We start from the raw sequence: 19,489 nt of genomic DNA, 5'->3' as shown, positions 1-19,489 counted from the left end.
TATTGAAAATAGGATAGTTATCTTAAAAAATGTTTTTCCAAGTTGTTTTCAGTGGATTGAAACATAAATAAGCAAGCAAACAAAAATACAAACAAATAAATTAATGTAAGGATTATTTTCCATTGTGGGTAAGTCATTTTCAGAGTTCAGCACACAAATTTCCAATGCAGGCCTTGTTCTACTTCACAGCAGCATCTACTGGCGAAGTCAAGAGGGTGCAAACTCTGACTTAGATCAGATCCAAGATTTGGTTAACAATTTAGAAGTCTTTTTCTGTTTTAAGACATCTCTGTTCCTTGATCCATATGTGCATTGTCTTTTTATATCTCTACATTTAATAGTTTTCTATGGGTATAAATATTCAGGTTGAATATTCTTAATAAGATTGTTTGGTAGCTTGTTTCCTAGAATATTTGATTAATAAATTCTTTCTCAACAACTTGTTTTATGGTGAACTTAAAAACCACTTCCTTTAAGAATAATTGTATCATGAATTTTTAATGGTTAAGCATCTCCCTGGAGATTACAAAACTCCATGAAGGGACACGGCTCTGCTTCCAGTCTTTTTTTTTTTTTTTCGAAACGGAGTCTTGCTCTGTCTCCCAGGATGGAGTGGAGTGGCATGATCTTGGCTCACTGCAACCTCTGCCTCCCAGGTTCAAGTGATTCTTCTGCCTCAGCCTCCCGAGTAGCTGGGATTACAGGCACGTGCCACCTTGCCTGGCTAATTTCTGCATTTTTAGTAGAGACGGTGTTTCACCACGTTGGCCAGGCTGGGCTCAAACTCCTGACAAAAAGTGATCTGCCCACCTCGGCCTCCCAAAGTGCCCAATCTGCCTCCAGTCTTTTAATATGGACCTGGTACATAGCAAATACTCAATTGGTGATGACAAAAACAACCAGAATGATGATGATGATGATGATGATGATGATAATGATGATGATAGAAATCATGGTAACCATTGATGAACGATGGGCCCAGAATTGCACAAAGCATAGATATTTTATCTATTTAAGTCTCATACATCCTATGTCATATATACTATAACTGTCATATTAGATGGGGGGACAATTTTCTATCTCCATTTCTCTGAGACTGCTCACCAAGCAGTGGTTTGAAATTTGTCTCACACGGAGAAAAAATGAGCTGAATTTATCATAATTAACTAGACAGTATTTTCCAGGTTATTGCCAGCAAGTAAAAAAGGAATTTGGACTCTAGATGAGATAATGTTACATTTTTATTCCAAAGACTTTCTACTTAAGTTTCCAATCATTTGAAGTCATTCTGTGACTTGTGCCAGAGGACCACATAAAAGACATATTGATGGTGAGGCATATTTCTTTATTATGATCACTGATTCAGAAATGCGGAAAAAGGGACATTACTACTTTTAGATTAAATAGCAATGGTGTTCATTGCATCATGGAGTTTCAAATCAAAATTTTAAAAGGGCTTCCCTATAAACTCTCAGATAATCCATTGCAGTTATAGGGCCTTCAATAATATTTTCAGCTTTTTGAGTGAAAGATACGCTAACTTGCGCTGCACTAAGCATTGGTTGTGCTTTTATTTATCAGTACTGAAAAGACATTACAGACCATTTTAATATGGCAAAGAACAAGTTTGGAGACTTATTCGGGAGCACTGGAAAACAACTTTCTTTTTTAAAAAGGTTCTAATGTTACAAAACATCACATTTTACTCCTGTAACGATTTAAGCAGAAAACAAATTCACTGCCTAAGTGATATGGTTTGGCTCTGTGTCCCCACCCAAATCTCATCTTGAATTGTACTCCCATAATTCCCACATGTTGTGGGAGGGACCCAGTGGGAGACACTTGACTCATGGGGGTGGTTACCCCCATACTTTTCTTGTGGTAGTAAATAAGTCTCATGAGATTTGATGGTTTTATAAGGGGTTTCAGCTTTTACTACCTCCTCATACTCTCTTGCTACCACCATGTAAGAAGTGCCTTTCACCTTCTGCCATGATTGTGAGGCCTCCCTAGCCACGTGGAACTGTGAGTCCAACAAATGTCTTTCTTTTGGAAATTGCCCAGTCTCAGGTACATCTTTATCAGCAGCATAAAAATGGACTAATACACCAAGTGACATCCTTACCTTATTTTTTAATTCAAGGGGAAACATTAATATTTCCCTAATAAGTGTAATTTTAGTTTAGTTGTTTAGTATTAATAGATACCTTTTATCAGAATAAAGATGCTCCCTTTTATTTCTTGTTTGCTGAGAGATTTTTAAAATTTTACTAAAGAAGAGACTTAGATTTGTTTTATGTATTTAGGTCTTTATTCCATCTGCTATTAATTTATGCATGTTGTGATGTGGACAATTGTCTCAAAACCATTTATTGAATAGTCTGTCCTTCTCTACTGTCAATATTCCCCTAACATATATACAGTTTCCACATATGCATGGATTTGTTTCTTGCCTCTCTGTTCTATTCCATGGGTTATTTACCTATCTTACACTAGTGCTACACTGTCTTGATTATTACAATTTTATAATATATTGATATCTGGTAGGGAAATTACTGCCTCTTCCTCTCCCCCAACAATTCCCATCTTCTTCTCCTTCTGTGAAACTGTCTTGGCTATCTGTTTCACTTAATCTTGTAAATTTAAAAATCAGCTTGTCATCTTTCATGGAAACCTCTGTTGGTATTTTATCAAAATTTCACTAAATTTATTGAAAATTTACATCTTTGCCACATCAAACTCTCTCATCTGTGAACATGGTATATTTCTCCATTCTCTTATTTAATTGCTTTCAATACACTTTTATAATTTTATTCTCCAAAGCTACATTTTCCTGTAAGTATTGTATATTTTTCTACTTTAATATTTTTAATTTTATATTTTCAATTTATTATGACCAGTATGGAAGAAAACAACTAATTTCTCTAAATTGATCTCACTTCCAGCACTTTACTGAAACTTCTCTTATTTTGTCTTAAAACTGATTGGAGAATACTTACTTTTTTTTTTTTTTTTAATTGAGACAGGGGCTTGTCCTGTCATCCAGGCTGGAGCACAGTGGCACAATTATACCTCGCTGCAGCCTCAACCTCCTGGGCTCAAGCTATTTTCCCACTCCAGCCTCCAGAGTAGTTGAGACTACAGGTGCACACCACCAAGCCCAGATAAATTCTTTGATTTTTAATAGGAACGAGGTCTTGCTATGTTCCCCAGGCTGATCTTGAACTCCTGAGCTCAAGTGATCCTCTCACCTTGGCCTCCCAAAGTTCTGGGATTGCAGGTGCAAGCCACCATACCCAGCCAGAATATTTAAATGTTCTATTATAGACAATTATCACATTTTTCTAGAGAAAATTATTGTTTTGATCCTTCCTTTCTGATTGTTATAGCTTTCATATATTTTTCTTATCTAGGCTAGGGCTTCTAGTGCCACAATAAATAGAAGTAGATAGATTAATATCCTCATCTCATTCCTGACTTTAAATGAATGCTTCTACTGTTTCACTATATATAATGAAACATATATACATATATTTATATATAGTGCTCTATCATTATCTATGTATATATCTCCTCATCATGTTAAGAATTTTCTCCAAAATTACTATTTTTGAATTTTGTTTTCATGAACAAGCAGGTACTGAATTTTATGAGTTACTTGTTACTAATCACATGATGTTCTTCCTCTTTAGTCTTTTGCAATGTGGAATTATATCGAATATTAAGCCATCCTGCATTCGTGGGAGAAACTCAGCTAGGTCATTATGCATTTATAAAGTGGATTTAACAATAGTTTTTCCCTCATAAGATATTGAGAGAGAATTACATAGGTTAAAAAGTCAGTACCTGGTATATAGTAAGCACTCAGTAAATGTTAACTATTATTTACTTTAAGCACTGCTAGAGTCAATTTTGTTAAAATTTTTATTTATAATTTATGCATCTATGTTCATAATTAAGATGGGCCTGTATTTTTATTTCTCATACTGTCCTTGTCCGTGTTGATATCATGGTATTGATATCATGGCTATACTAGCCCTGTAGAATAAGGTGGAGAATGTTTTTCTGTTTCAGTTATCTGGGAAAGTTTAAACGAGATTGTAATGATCTGTTCTTTGTATATTTGTTATAATTTTCCTGTAAAACTAATTGGTATGTTTTTTATTTTTAATCTATTGCATGTGAGTTGATTTTAAAATACTGACACAATTGTCTTATTTGGTATAGAGATATTCAAGTTTTCTATGCCCTTAACTTTTAAGTATGAATTAAGATAACATTCCAATTATACCTTTAATCCTTCCTCCAAGAAGTAAGACCTTTTACAATCACCACTTACCGGGAGAATTCAGAGAATACAAAACAGACAAAATAACTCCGAACAATTTGAATAAAATAAATGTGTACTTAAATTTAACGTAAAAGTAAACATTACTTACATATAACCATTAATAACAAGAGGTAGCAACAATTGACTTAGAACAATTGAAATATTTGCCTTCAGGGATAAACACATAGGCCATTGGACAAAGTCTCTCACGATTCACTCATAAGCATAAAAGAGCATTTGGTTTGAAATCAGGCACAGGATGCAAATGGATGTATATAACACAATTGTTAAAAATATGATCAAGGAAATAATAGCAAACAAGTCTAACAGGCAAACACCCCGCCACAGCACAAGAGTCTCCTGGCCCCATCTGGTCAACTTTTTAATCAGTGTTTTAAAATGAAGACCAGAGTGGCTCTGCTCATAAAATTTACGAGATTTCAAATGTAAGTCAAGAGAAATCAAAGATGTGATTGTGTGATTGACAAAGAAGTGAATTTGATTTTAGGTTACCTTAGGGAAAATACAGTATCAATAGGGAGGATAAATCCATTTTAGTCCTCATAGGCAAGGAAACCAGAGCACATGCTGGGCAGGGCAGCCAAGCAGAGCAGGGGTCTGGGTACACCTTGCAAATGGATGCAGAAACAAATCATCATCTGCTGAGTGAGCAAACTGAGAGGGAAACTGAATATTATGCCTGAGGAGGAAAAGAGGGAAGTGCAAAGGGAAGGAGTGGTGAGATATGAAAGTTAGAGCTAGTTTTTGAAAGTTTGTCATGTGAAAGAGGAACTAGGCTTTATTAGGCCCAAGAAAAGGGCCTTAGTCAAAAGTGGGAGGCCCCAAGGGGGAACTTCTAATTCAACAAAAGGAAGAAACATCTAGTACTCAGTTTTGTCCAGAGATAAAGTGGATTGTCACAGGAAACAGTGAGGGATTCAAATATAGGAAGGCAAGTATGATTATCATCATCACTACCTTAGCTGGGATATTTATTAAAAGCTGACTATGTTTTGACATTATTGCATGTCATTGTCTCAACATCTATATGTACATGTGAGGAAACAGAGGCTAAGAAAATAAAAATACAACCCAGTATTTGGTGGTGCTAAGATTACATCATGAAAGTAGACTTTACAGTGAAATGGTCAGGGTTTGAATATTGCTTTTAACTTCTCTAGGCTTCAGCTTGCTCACTTACAAAATGGCATGTGGACATTTGTATTCTTTCATTCCCCACTATTCATTCACCTACTGTTGGCAACAGTCCTGGGTTTCTTTTGGGGATCTACTCCTCCTCTACTCCCAATCTATGTGGCTTTGCTGCAGCCGACTCCCATTCCCTGCTTTGAGGGTGGCTCATGACCTAAGACTGACCAATTGATGTACAGTATCCCCTGGAAATAATGATGGATTGGTTCAGAAATGTTCATGTGGCCTGTGTCAGATCAAAGAGAAAAAAGAGAATGGATGTGAACTTTCTTTTTCTTAATCGGTGTTCGTGATGATGTGAGCTGGAAGATGTAGAGGCCTACACCAATCACGAAAGTAAAACCCATCCTGAGGAAGCAGGGCTGAGAATTGACCTTTGGGATACCATTGAACCCTGAATCAACCATCTGAGAAGTCTGGTATACTCATGGACTTTGCAGGTATGTGTGCCAAGGAGAGGTTGTTGTTGCTCCTCTTTCTCCTCCTCTTCCTTCTCCTTCTCTTCTTCCTCATCATCAAGTCATTTACATCTGTAGATTTCTGTTACCTAAAATACTACTAACTGGTAAAATGGCATAATAACAGGACTTCTTTTATGAGGTTCTTGTGGGTATTGAATGATATAATGGGTATAAATGGCTTAATACAATATCTGACATCAGAAACGCATGCAGCAAATTTTAGCCATTGTAGCTATTATTAATGTTTTTGTAATTATTATCTTCATCATTGAATGGATGACCATTCAATATATTTTATAGAAGTAGAAATATGGGAAAATAAGCATTAGTGTACTGAAAGGCAAAGAAGACCTAAAGAGGAGAAAAACTATAAGTAATGAAAAAAGAAATCCCATGATGACTCCTCAGGCCATTTGGTAGGGGATGTAAGACAAAGAATTGCAGAGCAGAAAACTTACTAATCAGAGACAGCAAGATCCCTTCTGCTTTGCAATTTAAAGTTTGACGGGCTTATGTGAGTGATAATGGAGTTTTATAGTCACATCAGTCTTAAAACTCCAAACCCTGAAATAGGTAGCCCCAACCTTTTATAGGTCAAATTACCATTCATTTTATGATAATTTTCATAGTGCCAGATCAAATAAACCAAATTGTTTATTTCAAATGCTTGCAGTGAATTTAGAAAGTCTACTTCGTGTTTCAAAGATTTCGTTGTCATCGAAAAAGGATTTTTTAAAAACCCATAGATGAGCTAAGTTCTTGGCACCAATAAAGGGCTAATTCTTTTTTTTTTTTTTTCATAAATCTGTTACTTGCAAGTCTGACTATCATGGTTTTAAAATGTGTGGTGTGCATAAATGTTTTAAATTCCTACAAAATCTGTTTCAAAAATGTAGCCAAGGTGTTGAAAAAAAAATAATTGCTTTTCTGGGCTTTAAGCAAATTTAATATTACATATAAAGTGAAATTGGCGATTTAATCCTGTGGCCAAAAGAAATTGGAAATGAAAATATTGACTAGTATTATTAATGACAAATCTTTAGAGGGAAGCACAGGTTGAGTGATAAACTTCCACTGTCATGCTGGAGTTCAGACATACCTAGCAGACCATTAGAGTGGCTGGTCAGAAGTCTTGGAATGGTACTAAGAACCCACCTTAGGAATGTCTGGTACAATGAACTTAAGTTAGGAACAAAACTTTAGTTCTTGGAAGGAAATAGGCATTTTGAGAATTAAAGTATTAATTTGTTGGTAACTACAACTCCTGGGTGAATAGTTAAGCCCAGGGGAAGGAAAGACAGCTTTAGATAAAACAATAATCTATTTTATTTTAGTTTTTCAACTTTTAGAGTCAAGGAAACATGTGCAGGTTTCTTAAAGGCTATATTGCATGATGCTGAGGTTTGGGGTACAATTGAACCCATCACACAGTTAGTGAGCACAGTACCCAATAAGTAGTTTTTCTATCCTTGCTCCCCACTTCCTAGCCCTCTCTCAGTACCCCAGTGTCTATCATTCCCATCTTTATGTCCACATGTACCCAATGATTAGTTCCCACTTACAAGTGAGAACATGTGGTGTCTGGTTTCTGCATTAATTTGCTTAGGATAAAGGCCTCTAGCTGCATCTATGTTGCTGCAAAGGACATGATTTTGTTCTTATTTATGATAGCATAGTATTCCTTGGTGTATATGTACCACATTTTCTTCATCCAGTCCACTGTTGATGGGCACCTAGGTTAATTCCATGCCTTTGCTATTGTAAATAGTGTTGCAATGAAGATATGAGTGCATGTGTCTTTTTGGTAGAAGGATTTATTTTCCTTTGGGTATATATACCCAGTAGTGGAATTGCTGGGTCAAATAATAGTTCTATTTTAACTTCTTTGAGAAATCGCCAAACTGCTTTTCACAGTGGCTGAACTAATGGGCACTCCCACAAATAGTGCATAAGCATTCTCTTTTCTCCGCAGCCTTGCCAACATCTATTGTTTTTTGAATTTTTAATAATAGCCATTCAGACTGGTATGAGATGGTATCTCACCGTGATTTTGATTTACATTTCTCTGATGATTAGTGATATGGAGCATGTTTTCCTATATTTGTTGGCTGCTTTTATGTCTTCTTTTGAGAAGTGTCTGTTCAGGTCCTTTGCCCCCTTTTTTTTCTTTAAGTTCAGGGGTACGTTCGCAGTTTTTTTATATAGGTAAACTTATGTTATGAGGGTTTGTTGTACAGATTATTTTGTTACCTAGGTATTAAGCCCAGTACCCATTAGTTACTTTTCTTGATCCTCTCCCTCCTCTCACCCTTCACCCTCCAATAGGCCCCAGTATCTTTTGTTCCTCTCTATGTGTCCAGGTATTGTCATAATTTAGCTCCCACTTGTAAGTGACAACATCTGGTATTTGGTTTCCTGTTCCTGTGTTAGCTTGCTAAGGATAATGGTCTCTGACTCCATCCACATTCCTGCAAAGGACATAATCTTATTCTTTTTTATGACTGCATAGTTTTCCATGGTGTATAGGTATCACATTTTCTTTAGCCAGTCTATGATTGATGGTCATTTTAGGTTGATTCTATGTCTTTGCTAATGTGAATAGTGCTGTAATGAACATATGTGTGCATGTGTCTTTATGATGGAACAATTTATATTTCTTTGGGCATATACCCAGTAATGGGATTGTTGAATTGAATAGTAGTTCTGTTTTTAGGTTTTTGAGGACCAACCACCACTAACAGTGTATAAGCATTCCTTTTTCTCCACAACCTTGCCAACATCTGTTAATTTTTAATAATACACTGGTGTGAGATAGTCTCTCATTGTGGTTTTGATTTGCATTTCTCTAATGATCAGTAATGTTGAGTTTTTTTCATGATTGTTGACTGCACGTATGTCTTCTTTCGAAATGTGTCTTTTCATGTCCTTTGCCCACTTTGTAATTTTTTTTTTCTTGTAAATTTCTTTAAGTTTCTTACAGATGTTGGATATTAGACCTTTGTCAGATGCATACTTTGCAAATATTTCCTTTCATCCTCTAGATTATTTGTTCGCTCTATTGATAGTTTTGCTGTGCAGAAGCTCTTTAGTTTAATTAGATCCTATTTGTCAATTTTTGCTTTTGTTGCAGTTGCTTTTGTTGCAATTGCTTTTGGTATCTTCTTCATGAGATTTTTGCGCATTCCTATGTCCAGAATGGTGTTGCCTAGGTTGTCTTCCAGCGTTTTTGTAGTTTTGGGTTTTAAATTTAAGTATTTAATCCATCTTAAGTTAATTTTTGTATGTGGTATAAGGAAGGGGTCCAGTTTTAATCTTGCATATGACTAGGCAGTTATCCCAGCACCATTTATTGAATAGGTAGTCCTTTCCCCATTGCTTGCTTTGTCAGCTTTTTCAGAGATTAGATAGTTGTAGATGTGTAGCCTTATTTCTGGGTTCTCTACTCTGTTCTATTGGTCTATGTGTGTGTGTTTGTACCCGTACCATGCTGTTTTGCTTAGTGTACCCCTATTTGAAGTCAGTTTGAAGTCAGATAGTGTCATGCCTCCAGGTTTGTTCTTTTTGCTTAGGATTGCCTTGGCTATTCAGGCTCTTTTTTGATTTCATACGAATTTTAAAATATTTTTTCTAGTTCTGTGATGAATGTCATTAGTAGTTTAATAGGAATAGTATTGAATCTATAAATTGCTTTGGGCAGCATGGCCATTCTAATGATATTGTTTCTTCCTATCCATGAGTATAGAATATTTTTCCATTTGTTTCTGTCATCTCTGACTTCTTTGAGGAGAGTTTTGTAGTTCTCCTTATAGAGATCTTTCACCTCCCTAGTTAGCTGGATTCCTAGGTATTTTATCTGTGTGTGTGTGTGGCACTTGTAAATGGGATTGCATTACTGATTTGGCTCTTAGTGTGGCTACAGGTGGTATGTGGGAGTGCTAGTGATTTTTGTACACTGATTTTTGTATCCTGAGACTTTGCTACAGTTGTTTATCAGCTTAAGGAGCTTTTGGGCTGAAACTATGGCATTTTCTAGATATAGGATCATGTCATTTGCAAATAGGGATAGTTTGACTTCCTCTCTTCCTATTTGGATGTGCTATATTTCTTTCTCTTTCATGATTGCTCTGGCCAGGACTTCCAATACTATGGTGAATAGGAGTGGTGAGAGAGGGCGTCCTTGTCTTGTGTCAGTTTTCAGTGGTAATGTTTCTAGCTTTTGCCCATTCAGTATGATGTTGCCTGTGGGTTTGCCATTGATGGCTCTTACTATTTTGAGGTATCTTTCTTCAATACCCAGATTATTGGGAGTTCTTAACATAGAGGGGTATTGAATTTTATCAAAAGCCTTATCTGTATCTATTGGTTTTTGTCTTTAGTTCTGTTTATGTGATGAATCACATTTATTGATTTGCATATGTTCAACCAACCTTGCATCCCAGGGATAAAGCCTACTTGACCATGGTCGATAAGCTTTTTGATGTGCTGCTGGATTTGTTTTGCCAGTATTTTATTGAGAATTTTTGCATCAATGTTCAAGGATATTGGCTTCAAGTTTTCTTTTTATGTTGTGCCTCTACCAGATTTTGCTATCAGGATGATGCTGGCCTTATAGAATGTGTTAGGGAGGATTCTTTCTCCCTCAATTTTGATTCTACCAGCTCTTCTTTGTACATCTGGTAGAATTCAACTGTGAATCTGTCTGGTCCTGGGCTTATTGTGATTGGTAGGCTATTTATTACTGATTCAATTTCAGAGCTCATTACTGGTCTGTTCAGGGACTCAATTTCTTACTGGTTAGGTCTTAAGGGTGTATGTGCCCAGGAATTTACTAATTTCCTCTAGATTTTCTAGTTTATGTGTATAGAGGTGTTCATAATATCTTCTGATGGTTGTTTGTATTTCTGTGGGGTCCATAGTAATATCCCTTTGTTGTTTCTGGTTATATATATTTGGAGCTTCTCTATTACCTTCTTTATTAGTCTAGCTAGCAGTCTAGCTAGCTCCTGGATTTGTTGATCTTTTACATTTTTTGTGTGTCTTAATCTCCTCCATTTCAGCTCTGATTTTGGTTATTTCTTGTCTTCTGCTAGCTTTGGAGTTGGTTTCCTCTTGGTTCTCTTGGTTCTCTTAGTTACACCGCTAGGTTGTTAAATTGAGATCTGTCTAACTTTTTGATTTCCACTTTTTAATGGGGTTATTTGTTTCTTGCTTGTTGAATTGCTTAAGCTCCGTATAGATTTTGGATATTAGACCTTTCTCAGATGCATAGTTTGCAAAAATTTTCTCCCATTATGTAGGTTGTCTGTTTACTCTGTTGATAATAATTTGTTCTGCTGTCTAGAAGCTCTCTAGTTCAATTAGGTCCCACTTGTCAATTTTTGTTTTTGTCCTAATTGCTTTTAAGGACTTAGTCATAAATTTATTGCCAAGGCTGTTGTCAAGAAGGGTATTTCCTAGGTTTTCCTTGAGGACTTTTATAGTTTCCTTGAGGACTTGCATTGAAGTCTTTAATCCATTTTGAGTTAATTTTTGTATATGGTGATAATTGTCCAGTTTTATTCCTCTGCATATAGATAGCCAGTTATCCTAGCACCATTTGTTGAATAGGGAGTCCTTCCCCCATTGATTATTTTTGTTGAATTTGTCAAAGATCAGATGGCTCTAGGTGTGCAGCTTTATTTCTGGGTTCTCTATTCTGTTCTACTGAAAAACCATCTATTTTACTGCAAACATGGCAACTCATTTTGGCACTGCTCTGGGGCCTCTCTACCAAGGTGCAACACTAAGGAGAAAGGCTAGTAAGTGTTTTTTCTCATCCTGCCACTGGCTGCCACATTGAATTACTGGGCTAAGGACTTAGTAGTTACTGAAGCTTCAGGTGGTTCAGCACAAAGGCTGCCATCACTGGCAGGGTAGCATGGAGTTCCCAGGAGTGGAGTCCATTCCTGGGACCTGCATGGCAGTGGTCTTAGGGTCTGCTGGGCTCACATGGTGGAAGAGGACAGCACCCCACCATGCTATGCCAGGAAGCATGGACAGAATAGCAGCATGGGCTTGGGGATTGGTCTGGATACCTTGGGAAGACAGCACACATAGGACACCCTTGGGGACCCTAAGAATTATTTGGACTGTGAGCACTTTACAGAGGGTTGATGATCAACCTTATCATGTGGTGGGTTAATGGCGGTAAACTGTGGGCTGAGATACTCATGGACCTCATGTATCTTTATTAATGAGAACTGGGGACATTTGGATGCACATCAATTAATATCATATATTGTTCTCTGACTCCAAATTCAAAAACATGTTTTTTGATTGGTCTGACACCAAAGAAAATAAAAGAAGACAAGGAGAATATTTTGCGTGAACTAATTTGAGCTTCTCATTCATTCAAATGTTGTAACAATTAACAGAGGTGTACTACTTGGCTTTTTATGCTAGCATTTATGCTTGTTATCGTTCCCAAATCACGTTCACATTTAAGAAGTCATTACACATTTTCTGATGTATTTTATCTAAAAAAAGACATTTCTTGCTTTGGGAACCAAATGAAGACAGGTTTTTCATATCCCACTGAGTGACAAGTTCCACTCAGTACACAGAGATAAGATCTCCACAGTTGGTAGTTGAACAGGTGACCAGAAGCATGGAAAATGCAGTTCTTCAAACTGAGAAACACAGATTTGGAAGAAAGCTTACAATTCTTTTACTGAGTCTAAGTAATTCATCTGCCTTGGGAAGGGACACAGACAGCCAGATTAAGTAACCTTTTGCATGTTCACAAGTCAACTAGCAGCAAAACAGAAATTAACTTGCTTCTAATACTCTAGGTCTTGCTTCCCACAAACCACAAATGCTTCATGAAAATACTTTTAAATGTCTCCTAAAACATGTCCCCAAGCTCAGCTTTTGCACCATACCTTGGAGTATGCTCTTTACTATAACTTCCGTGTGATCAGCCAGGAGATCTGCCTTGGTAATTGCAGCCAGAGACAGGTAGTTAGACATATTCCTGCACAGTTCCTTGTTGCCTCTGTGGAGGAATTTCACTGCAATGGGGATGGCTAATGCCATCACTGGGGGTCGGTTGTAATTCTGAGGAAATATAAGAAAGCCACAAATAATAAGTGACTCATTATTCATTTATTCATTCATTCACTCATTCAAAAAATATTTATTGGATGAAGCTCCCAGAGTACAGCTGTGAAAACACAGGCCTTGCCCTGTTTATATTGTATTTGGGAATTCTGGGAACTCCTGGTTTTGTTTAAGAGACCTAAAGACAAACAGGCTGTTAACAGCATAAACTGATGACAGCCGAGATGGGCAAAAGGCAGGGTGCTAAGACAGCAGAGAAGGAGCACTCAATTCAGTTTTGGGGAATGTCAAGAAAGACTTCCTGGAGGAGGTAATGTCTTAGTTGGGACCTCATGGATGAATAAAAGATGGCTGGGTGCTGGCAAGGCAGGGAGTAGACAGAAAGAAGGAAGAGTAGGTGTGCAGAGACCGAGGTGAAGGAGTACCTGATGGCATTGGGGGGTTGTAAATAGCTCAGGATGGCTGGAATGTGGTATGTGTGAGGAAATGGGAGTAGGAGGTGAGGGGAGAGACGGGGTAGGTAAACAGGGGCATGATAATGAAAGGCCCAGCATACCAGGCTGAGAAATTTGGAATTGATCTTTAGGGTAATCGGGGGCCACTGATGACAGGAATCACTTGTCAGATTTACACTTGAGAAAAAAACCTAAGGAATGTTGAACAAGTTGCTTTTTGACTATATCTATCTTAAAAATTAAAGTTTCAGCTAATTAGATTCAGAGGGAAAAAAATAAATGAACGTAAGATTAAAACCTAAAGGTATTCTGGATCCTAAAATAATTCTCTTCTTGATTTACTTTGTGACTGAATATAAATATCCTTACATATAAAGTAGTCCTATTAGCATTTAGTTACCAAATTAAGGAATAATATTTAGAAAATACAAATTGTTTTCTTTTTTTTTTTTTCTACCACATAACATTTTGGTCAACGGATTGTTTTCTTAAAAATGAATGGTACATATTCACTGCCCCTGGCCATCAACCCCACCTCTCAGACTAACTGTAGAAAAAAAAAAAAACTGTGCGGTGCACAGTGTGTTTGGGAGAAATAGTCCTGGACTCCTACTCTTGCATTATTTGATGAGAGACAACGTTCTGTGTTGCTTAACCCACTGTTAAAATATTTAGATCTTTGTTTTGTAACTGAGCTTGTATCCTGATTAATACAATGCAAAGCCAGGACCGCTTTCATTCTTTAACTTTCCCTGTGGCTTAAAGAGAAAATTATATTCTTAGAATGAAATGTAGAATTCTGCCTTTATACATTCAAATCCTACAATAAGGACAAAAGAAAGGACATGAGATAAAAATTGTCATTGATACATACAACTCCTGAGCAATAGAAATGGGGCAGTTGGGTCAATGAGATATTTACATGGGGGAAAAACATATCTCCACCCCTGTATCTGCCGTAACTAAAATCAATTTCAGATAGATTGCAGATCTAAAGGTGAAAAATAAAACAAGACAGAGAAGACAACCCAGGAGAACATCTTGATGGCCTCAGAGTAGACAAATACTTCCTTAAACTAACTCAAAAATTAACAATAAAAAAGTCATAAAGTGGATAAAATCAAGAACTTCTAGTCATTAAGAGATACAATTTAAAAAGTAAAAAGATAATCCAAAGAATGAAAGAAGATATCTATAATATGTTCTAGGTACTAGTAAACCTTTGGATAAATATGTGTGTGTGTGTGTGTGTGTGTGTGTGTGTGTGTATAATATTATATATAATATGTTATAAATATAAAAGTATTATTTTTTATATGTATAATATATATATATACACACACACACACTCTTCCAATCCACAAGAAAAAGAAGACAGGCAATCAAATAGAAAAATAAGCAGGACTTAAGCAGACACTTTACAAAATAAAGCCCCAAAACATGAAAATATGCTCAGTTTCATTAATTTTTAATTTTGGTCTGGGTTCTGATTACAGGGTTGTATTTGGAGAAAATTCATCAAGATATGATATGACCTCTTTTCATATCACAAAAGCACAGTTATCTAATTTCAGATTTTAGCTATTCTTTTAAATAGATTCAAAAGTTAGTATGAATACAGGATTGCATATTGTTCACATGCATTATATAAACAACTCTTGTCTTAGGGTTCTACGAAGGACAATGACACACAGTGGTGCAGTCAATGCAGCCAAGAGTATAATAATGGTGGTGACAATGTCAGGAAGATGACTTGTCTATTCACACTGAGTATGGGAATCAGGTAAAATAAATATTATGGGATACGTGAGGCACTCAAATGTATGTTCCTTAAAGAGCTAATGAGTTTTGGGAGTGATAACATTCATATCTTGATATCCAGTCCAAAAATCTTTCCTGAAGTCACAGAAAATATCATTCTATGATTTTTCTCTGATCTCCATATCATCAGCCTTTTACACTCCTGCCCAATATACATTTATCTTTCTTCTGGAGACTCTACCCTAATTCTTCTCTGTGAAACTGTCCAGGTGCTTCTAATGAAGGTATCTCTACCTTTGTCTTAAAGATGATCAAGTGACTCAGACACTGACCAATGAAAGAATCATATTTCCCTGGTTCAAGGATGGACAAGTTACCAAATTATAATTAAGGAGCCATGAAATGGCTCTATGAAAGAGATTCTCTCTCCCGCTGTATTTAAAGTATTTGAGTATTTGAGAAGGGAGGATCAAAAGTAGTTGCCATCATCTTGTGACCTCAGTAGGAGACAAACTGTATGAGACTCAAGGAAACGGTTCTATCTGAGAGACCAGATCCTGATAATACCATTTAAGCCCAATGCCTTCGGCTGTGCCTGAGGCCAGTTATATTCCTAAAGTTTTTTAAATGAGCCAATTAAATCTCTTGCACTTAAGCGTTTCTGCCTCCCCAGTCACTAGAAACAAAAACGGAACTGATAAATCTTTAATCCATTCCTGCAGTTCCATCCATTTTCCAGACTCAGGAGTTAATATGACCACTGGGCAGAGAAAACAGGTATTCCACAACCTAACCTGATACCCCACTAAGTCAGTTGTGTTGAAAACTCTGATGCTATTCTTTGGCGATAAATCATGTGTCTATATAGCAGTTCCTCTCAGTAGGCCTCTGTCCTACCCATCCTAGAGTTCTTAACATCATGGAAGTTATCAGAACCATAGCCCATAGCCAGTGTCCTCTGATGACTTTCCTGAATGCCTCTGTTTAGATTGTCTTCCCTCCCAGTGAATTTAATTGGGCCTGATCTGACTGATACGATGAGCTTTGAGACCTCTCTGAGAGGCTGGCTGCTCCCTTCCTCAGGGGTTAGTCCTCAGCTTTAGAAGTCAGGGCATGTGCTTGGTTGGAACACAAAAAATTGTTTGGATCCACTAAGGCTAACTCACACCAAAGGATTTCCAAAAGGCTGGTACATAACCAGGCATGCCAGTGTACTCAACACCAGTGAGAGGCTTTCATAGGTCAGACCTAGGCTATCCCTTTCACATTTGCAGGATACCTAGGAGACAGATTAGAAACTAGAATGTTCATTCATGGGCACAAAATGAGATCAGAGCAGAGAGAGATCCTGAGGGATATTTCATGTAGACCTTGGTGAAACCTGATTAAAAGAAGACTCCTGTCCCGTAACTGAATCCCTTTCTCTGGTCATTGGAAGTTTCCTTTCATCAGATTCATTATTTTTCCTAGTGGTGCTGGACAAACATGCCAAAATAATGACACAACATTGAGCATCCTCTTTTTGTTAACATACTGATCAAACATCTGGTGTTTAGAAAAGCTAATTGATTTGGTCATTTTTTCTCAATTATATTCTGTCCCTGCTCCCTTGACTTACATCCAAAAAAGTTACTTATTAGAGCACTGGTTATTCCTCAAACATCTCAGTCTCACCTATGCAATTTCTTGGGTTGCTCCTATAGGCAGCCAATCTCTTCCTTGCATGTAGGTTTTTGCTAGTTCAACTTTTAGATGACACATCCTTGTCCCTATCATCCTTGTCCCAGCTTTGAGGGTTGAACACAATGACACAATTATTCTCAAAACTTTCCAACCAAGAACTCCACGCCTAAGTTTATTTTATCTACTCTGGGTCTTTCACCAAGAACAACTTGCAGATAGAGAGACACACATCTTCCATCAGAGGAATGCGTCTTCAAGCACGTGTACTTGTAACTTGCTGAGACACCAAAATTGTCAATTTTTTTTTTTTTTGAATGCATTAACTGGGAAGTGTTCCTTACCTTCTGTGAACACAGACAGAAATAGTGAAAGATCAATGGAAATCAGTATTCCCAGTAACTGATGTTACGTAAACCTTGGGGTGAGTTAGCACTCACCAGTAATAATGAAAAACAGGTGATCTCAACCAATTTGATCATATCCTTTTTTACAATTCTAGATGTTCTAGAGAAAATTAGTGGCCAGCCATTCAAGTCTCTGAAGTGGTTCCAAGTAAAGTATATAAAATCCCCCCAAAATATGTCTTTTTTTTTTTAATTAACACACTCATTTTTTTTTCCTAGCACGGCAACTGGATATCTTTCATATGACAAAAAAGTGAAACAAGCAAAGAGCAAATAGTTCATACAAACACCAAGAAACTGCTACAAAAGGCTCTGAATCACTAGACAGTGTCTAGACAGTTTCTGGTGTATCAAGAAGCCCTGGGCAAAGGGCTGGGGGGCTAAGATGAGCCTGGACAAACAAGGGTCCCATGGACCTAACAGGTACCAAACAACATCCAGTGGCTGAGCTTCACTTTCAAGGGCAGCAAAAGGAGTTGGTAATGCAGGAGATCTCAAGCCCATGAAATTATTTCATCTCTAGAATTATTTGGGTCACAGAAATGCTAATGGCATGCATGCAGAGAAAGCTCTATGATTACAGTTTTACAAACAAATGACTTTAACAGCAGCCGATAATGCCAGAGCCTATGACAGACCTTGTTTCTCAGTGCAGATGTGAGCATGTTGGATGAATATCATCTTACAGTTTGGTGCTGAGGGAACAAATTCAGTGAAGTGCAGCATAGAAATAGACTTTCTTGTGGGGACAATTATATCTAGCTGTAGAGGTTAAACAAGAGAGCTTTGTTCTATGGTGCCAAGAATTATATTTCTAAACTAGATTAGCACCAATTTGAACTTTGGTGGAAACTGTCCCTTTGAAAATGCACTTTGGGAATGTTTCCCAGTGTTTTAAAATTGAGAAGCATAAAGCTAAGTAGGAAAGATATCTATCTGAGGCAATAGCAACTAAAAAGCTCTTTGGCTCTTAGGCCTTGAATTCAAGTAAGAACCATAACAATTGATTAAGCTCAAGAAATATTAAACCTCATTTATTAAAATAGGGTTCCTTGATTATTCATCAAGCATTATCAATCAAAGCTAAACCAATTTTGGATTTACATATAAAATGGTTCATTCTTCCCAGTATAGCTATATGTAAAATCTAATTGGCACACAAGCCTAAGTTTTCCCAGCATATTTTCTGGCAGGTAACAGGGAGCAGGTCTCAGGAACCTGGGAGTGTACATCCCAGTCTCCTCCCATTTCATGCCACTATCTGGGCATTAGGTACTGAAGCCTACTCTGGAGAGAAATGTAGCTGATATGAAAGCCAGAGGGTAGCCATGTCTCCTAAGCCCCTTCACTCAACCATTCAGCAAATATTATTTGAGCACCTACTATATGCCAGGCACTATTCTATGTGCTGGGATTACTTCAGTGAATAAAAGAGCTTATAATTTGGGGAAAGGAGAGACAGGATATTTAAAAAGTGGCTATAACACATAATTAAATCAATAGTTTGTTAGAAAGCATCGAGTGTTATTTTAGTCACCCAAATAATGATAGTGTTAGTCTCCTAGATAGTGATAATGATGATGATACCAATTCCCTATGTTCTAAATATTTTGTCTATTATTTAAAGTTTATTAATTTACTTTTCACAGCAAACTCATGAGGCAGCTTCTCTTAATATCTGCATTTTACATATGAGGCAATTAAGGCCCAGAAAGATTAATTTTCCCAAGACCACACTAGGTACAGAGTGGAGCTGGGATTGCCTCCTGAATCAACTGCTAGATTGGCATAAGCAGTCCCATCTCTAAGAGTTGTGAAGGAAATGCCCTCCACTGTCTGAGGCACTTCACATGCAACACCAGCAAGGGCAGAGTTTAAACCTTCATATTGCATTGACTGGGGAAGAAGAACTGAGAAGACTGTGTGGCATCAAGGAGAAGGAACAGCGGGTCCTTCTATAAAGAGGGAAAAGTAGACACTTTCGGATTTTCCAGCAGCAGATCTGGAGATTATTTCTATTACCCCTCTTACCCTGCTTTGGTTATTTCCCTCTTCATGTAGTCATCAACAGTGGTAGCAGAGATG

At 37.2% G+C, this 19,489-nt stretch overlaps 1 protein-coding gene across 8 annotated transcripts in view; it reads right to left on the bottom strand.

Moving 5' to 3' along the window:
• Positions 1-19,489, bottom strand: part of VEPH1 (ventricular zone expressed PH domain containing 1) — a 244,302-nt gene that overhangs the window by 178,760 nt on the left and 46,053 nt on the right. For all 8 annotated transcript variants that reach the window (XM_073023493.1, XM_008008592.3, XM_008008589.3 and 5 more), the window contains one exon: positions 12,924-13,098. In XM_073023493.1, coding sequence (XP_072879594.1) covers positions 12,924-13,098 — 175 coding nt within the window. The remainder of the gene's footprint in view (positions 1-12,923; positions 13,099-19,489) is intronic.

Source organism: Chlorocebus sabaeus, chromosome 15, assembly GCF_047675955.1.
Source record: "Chlorocebus sabaeus isolate Y175 chromosome 15, mChlSab1.0.hap1, whole genome shotgun sequence".
Lineage (NCBI taxonomy): Eukaryota > Metazoa > Chordata > Mammalia > Primates > Cercopithecidae > Chlorocebus > Chlorocebus sabaeus.
This window is presented reverse-complemented; position numbering and strand designations above follow the sequence as displayed.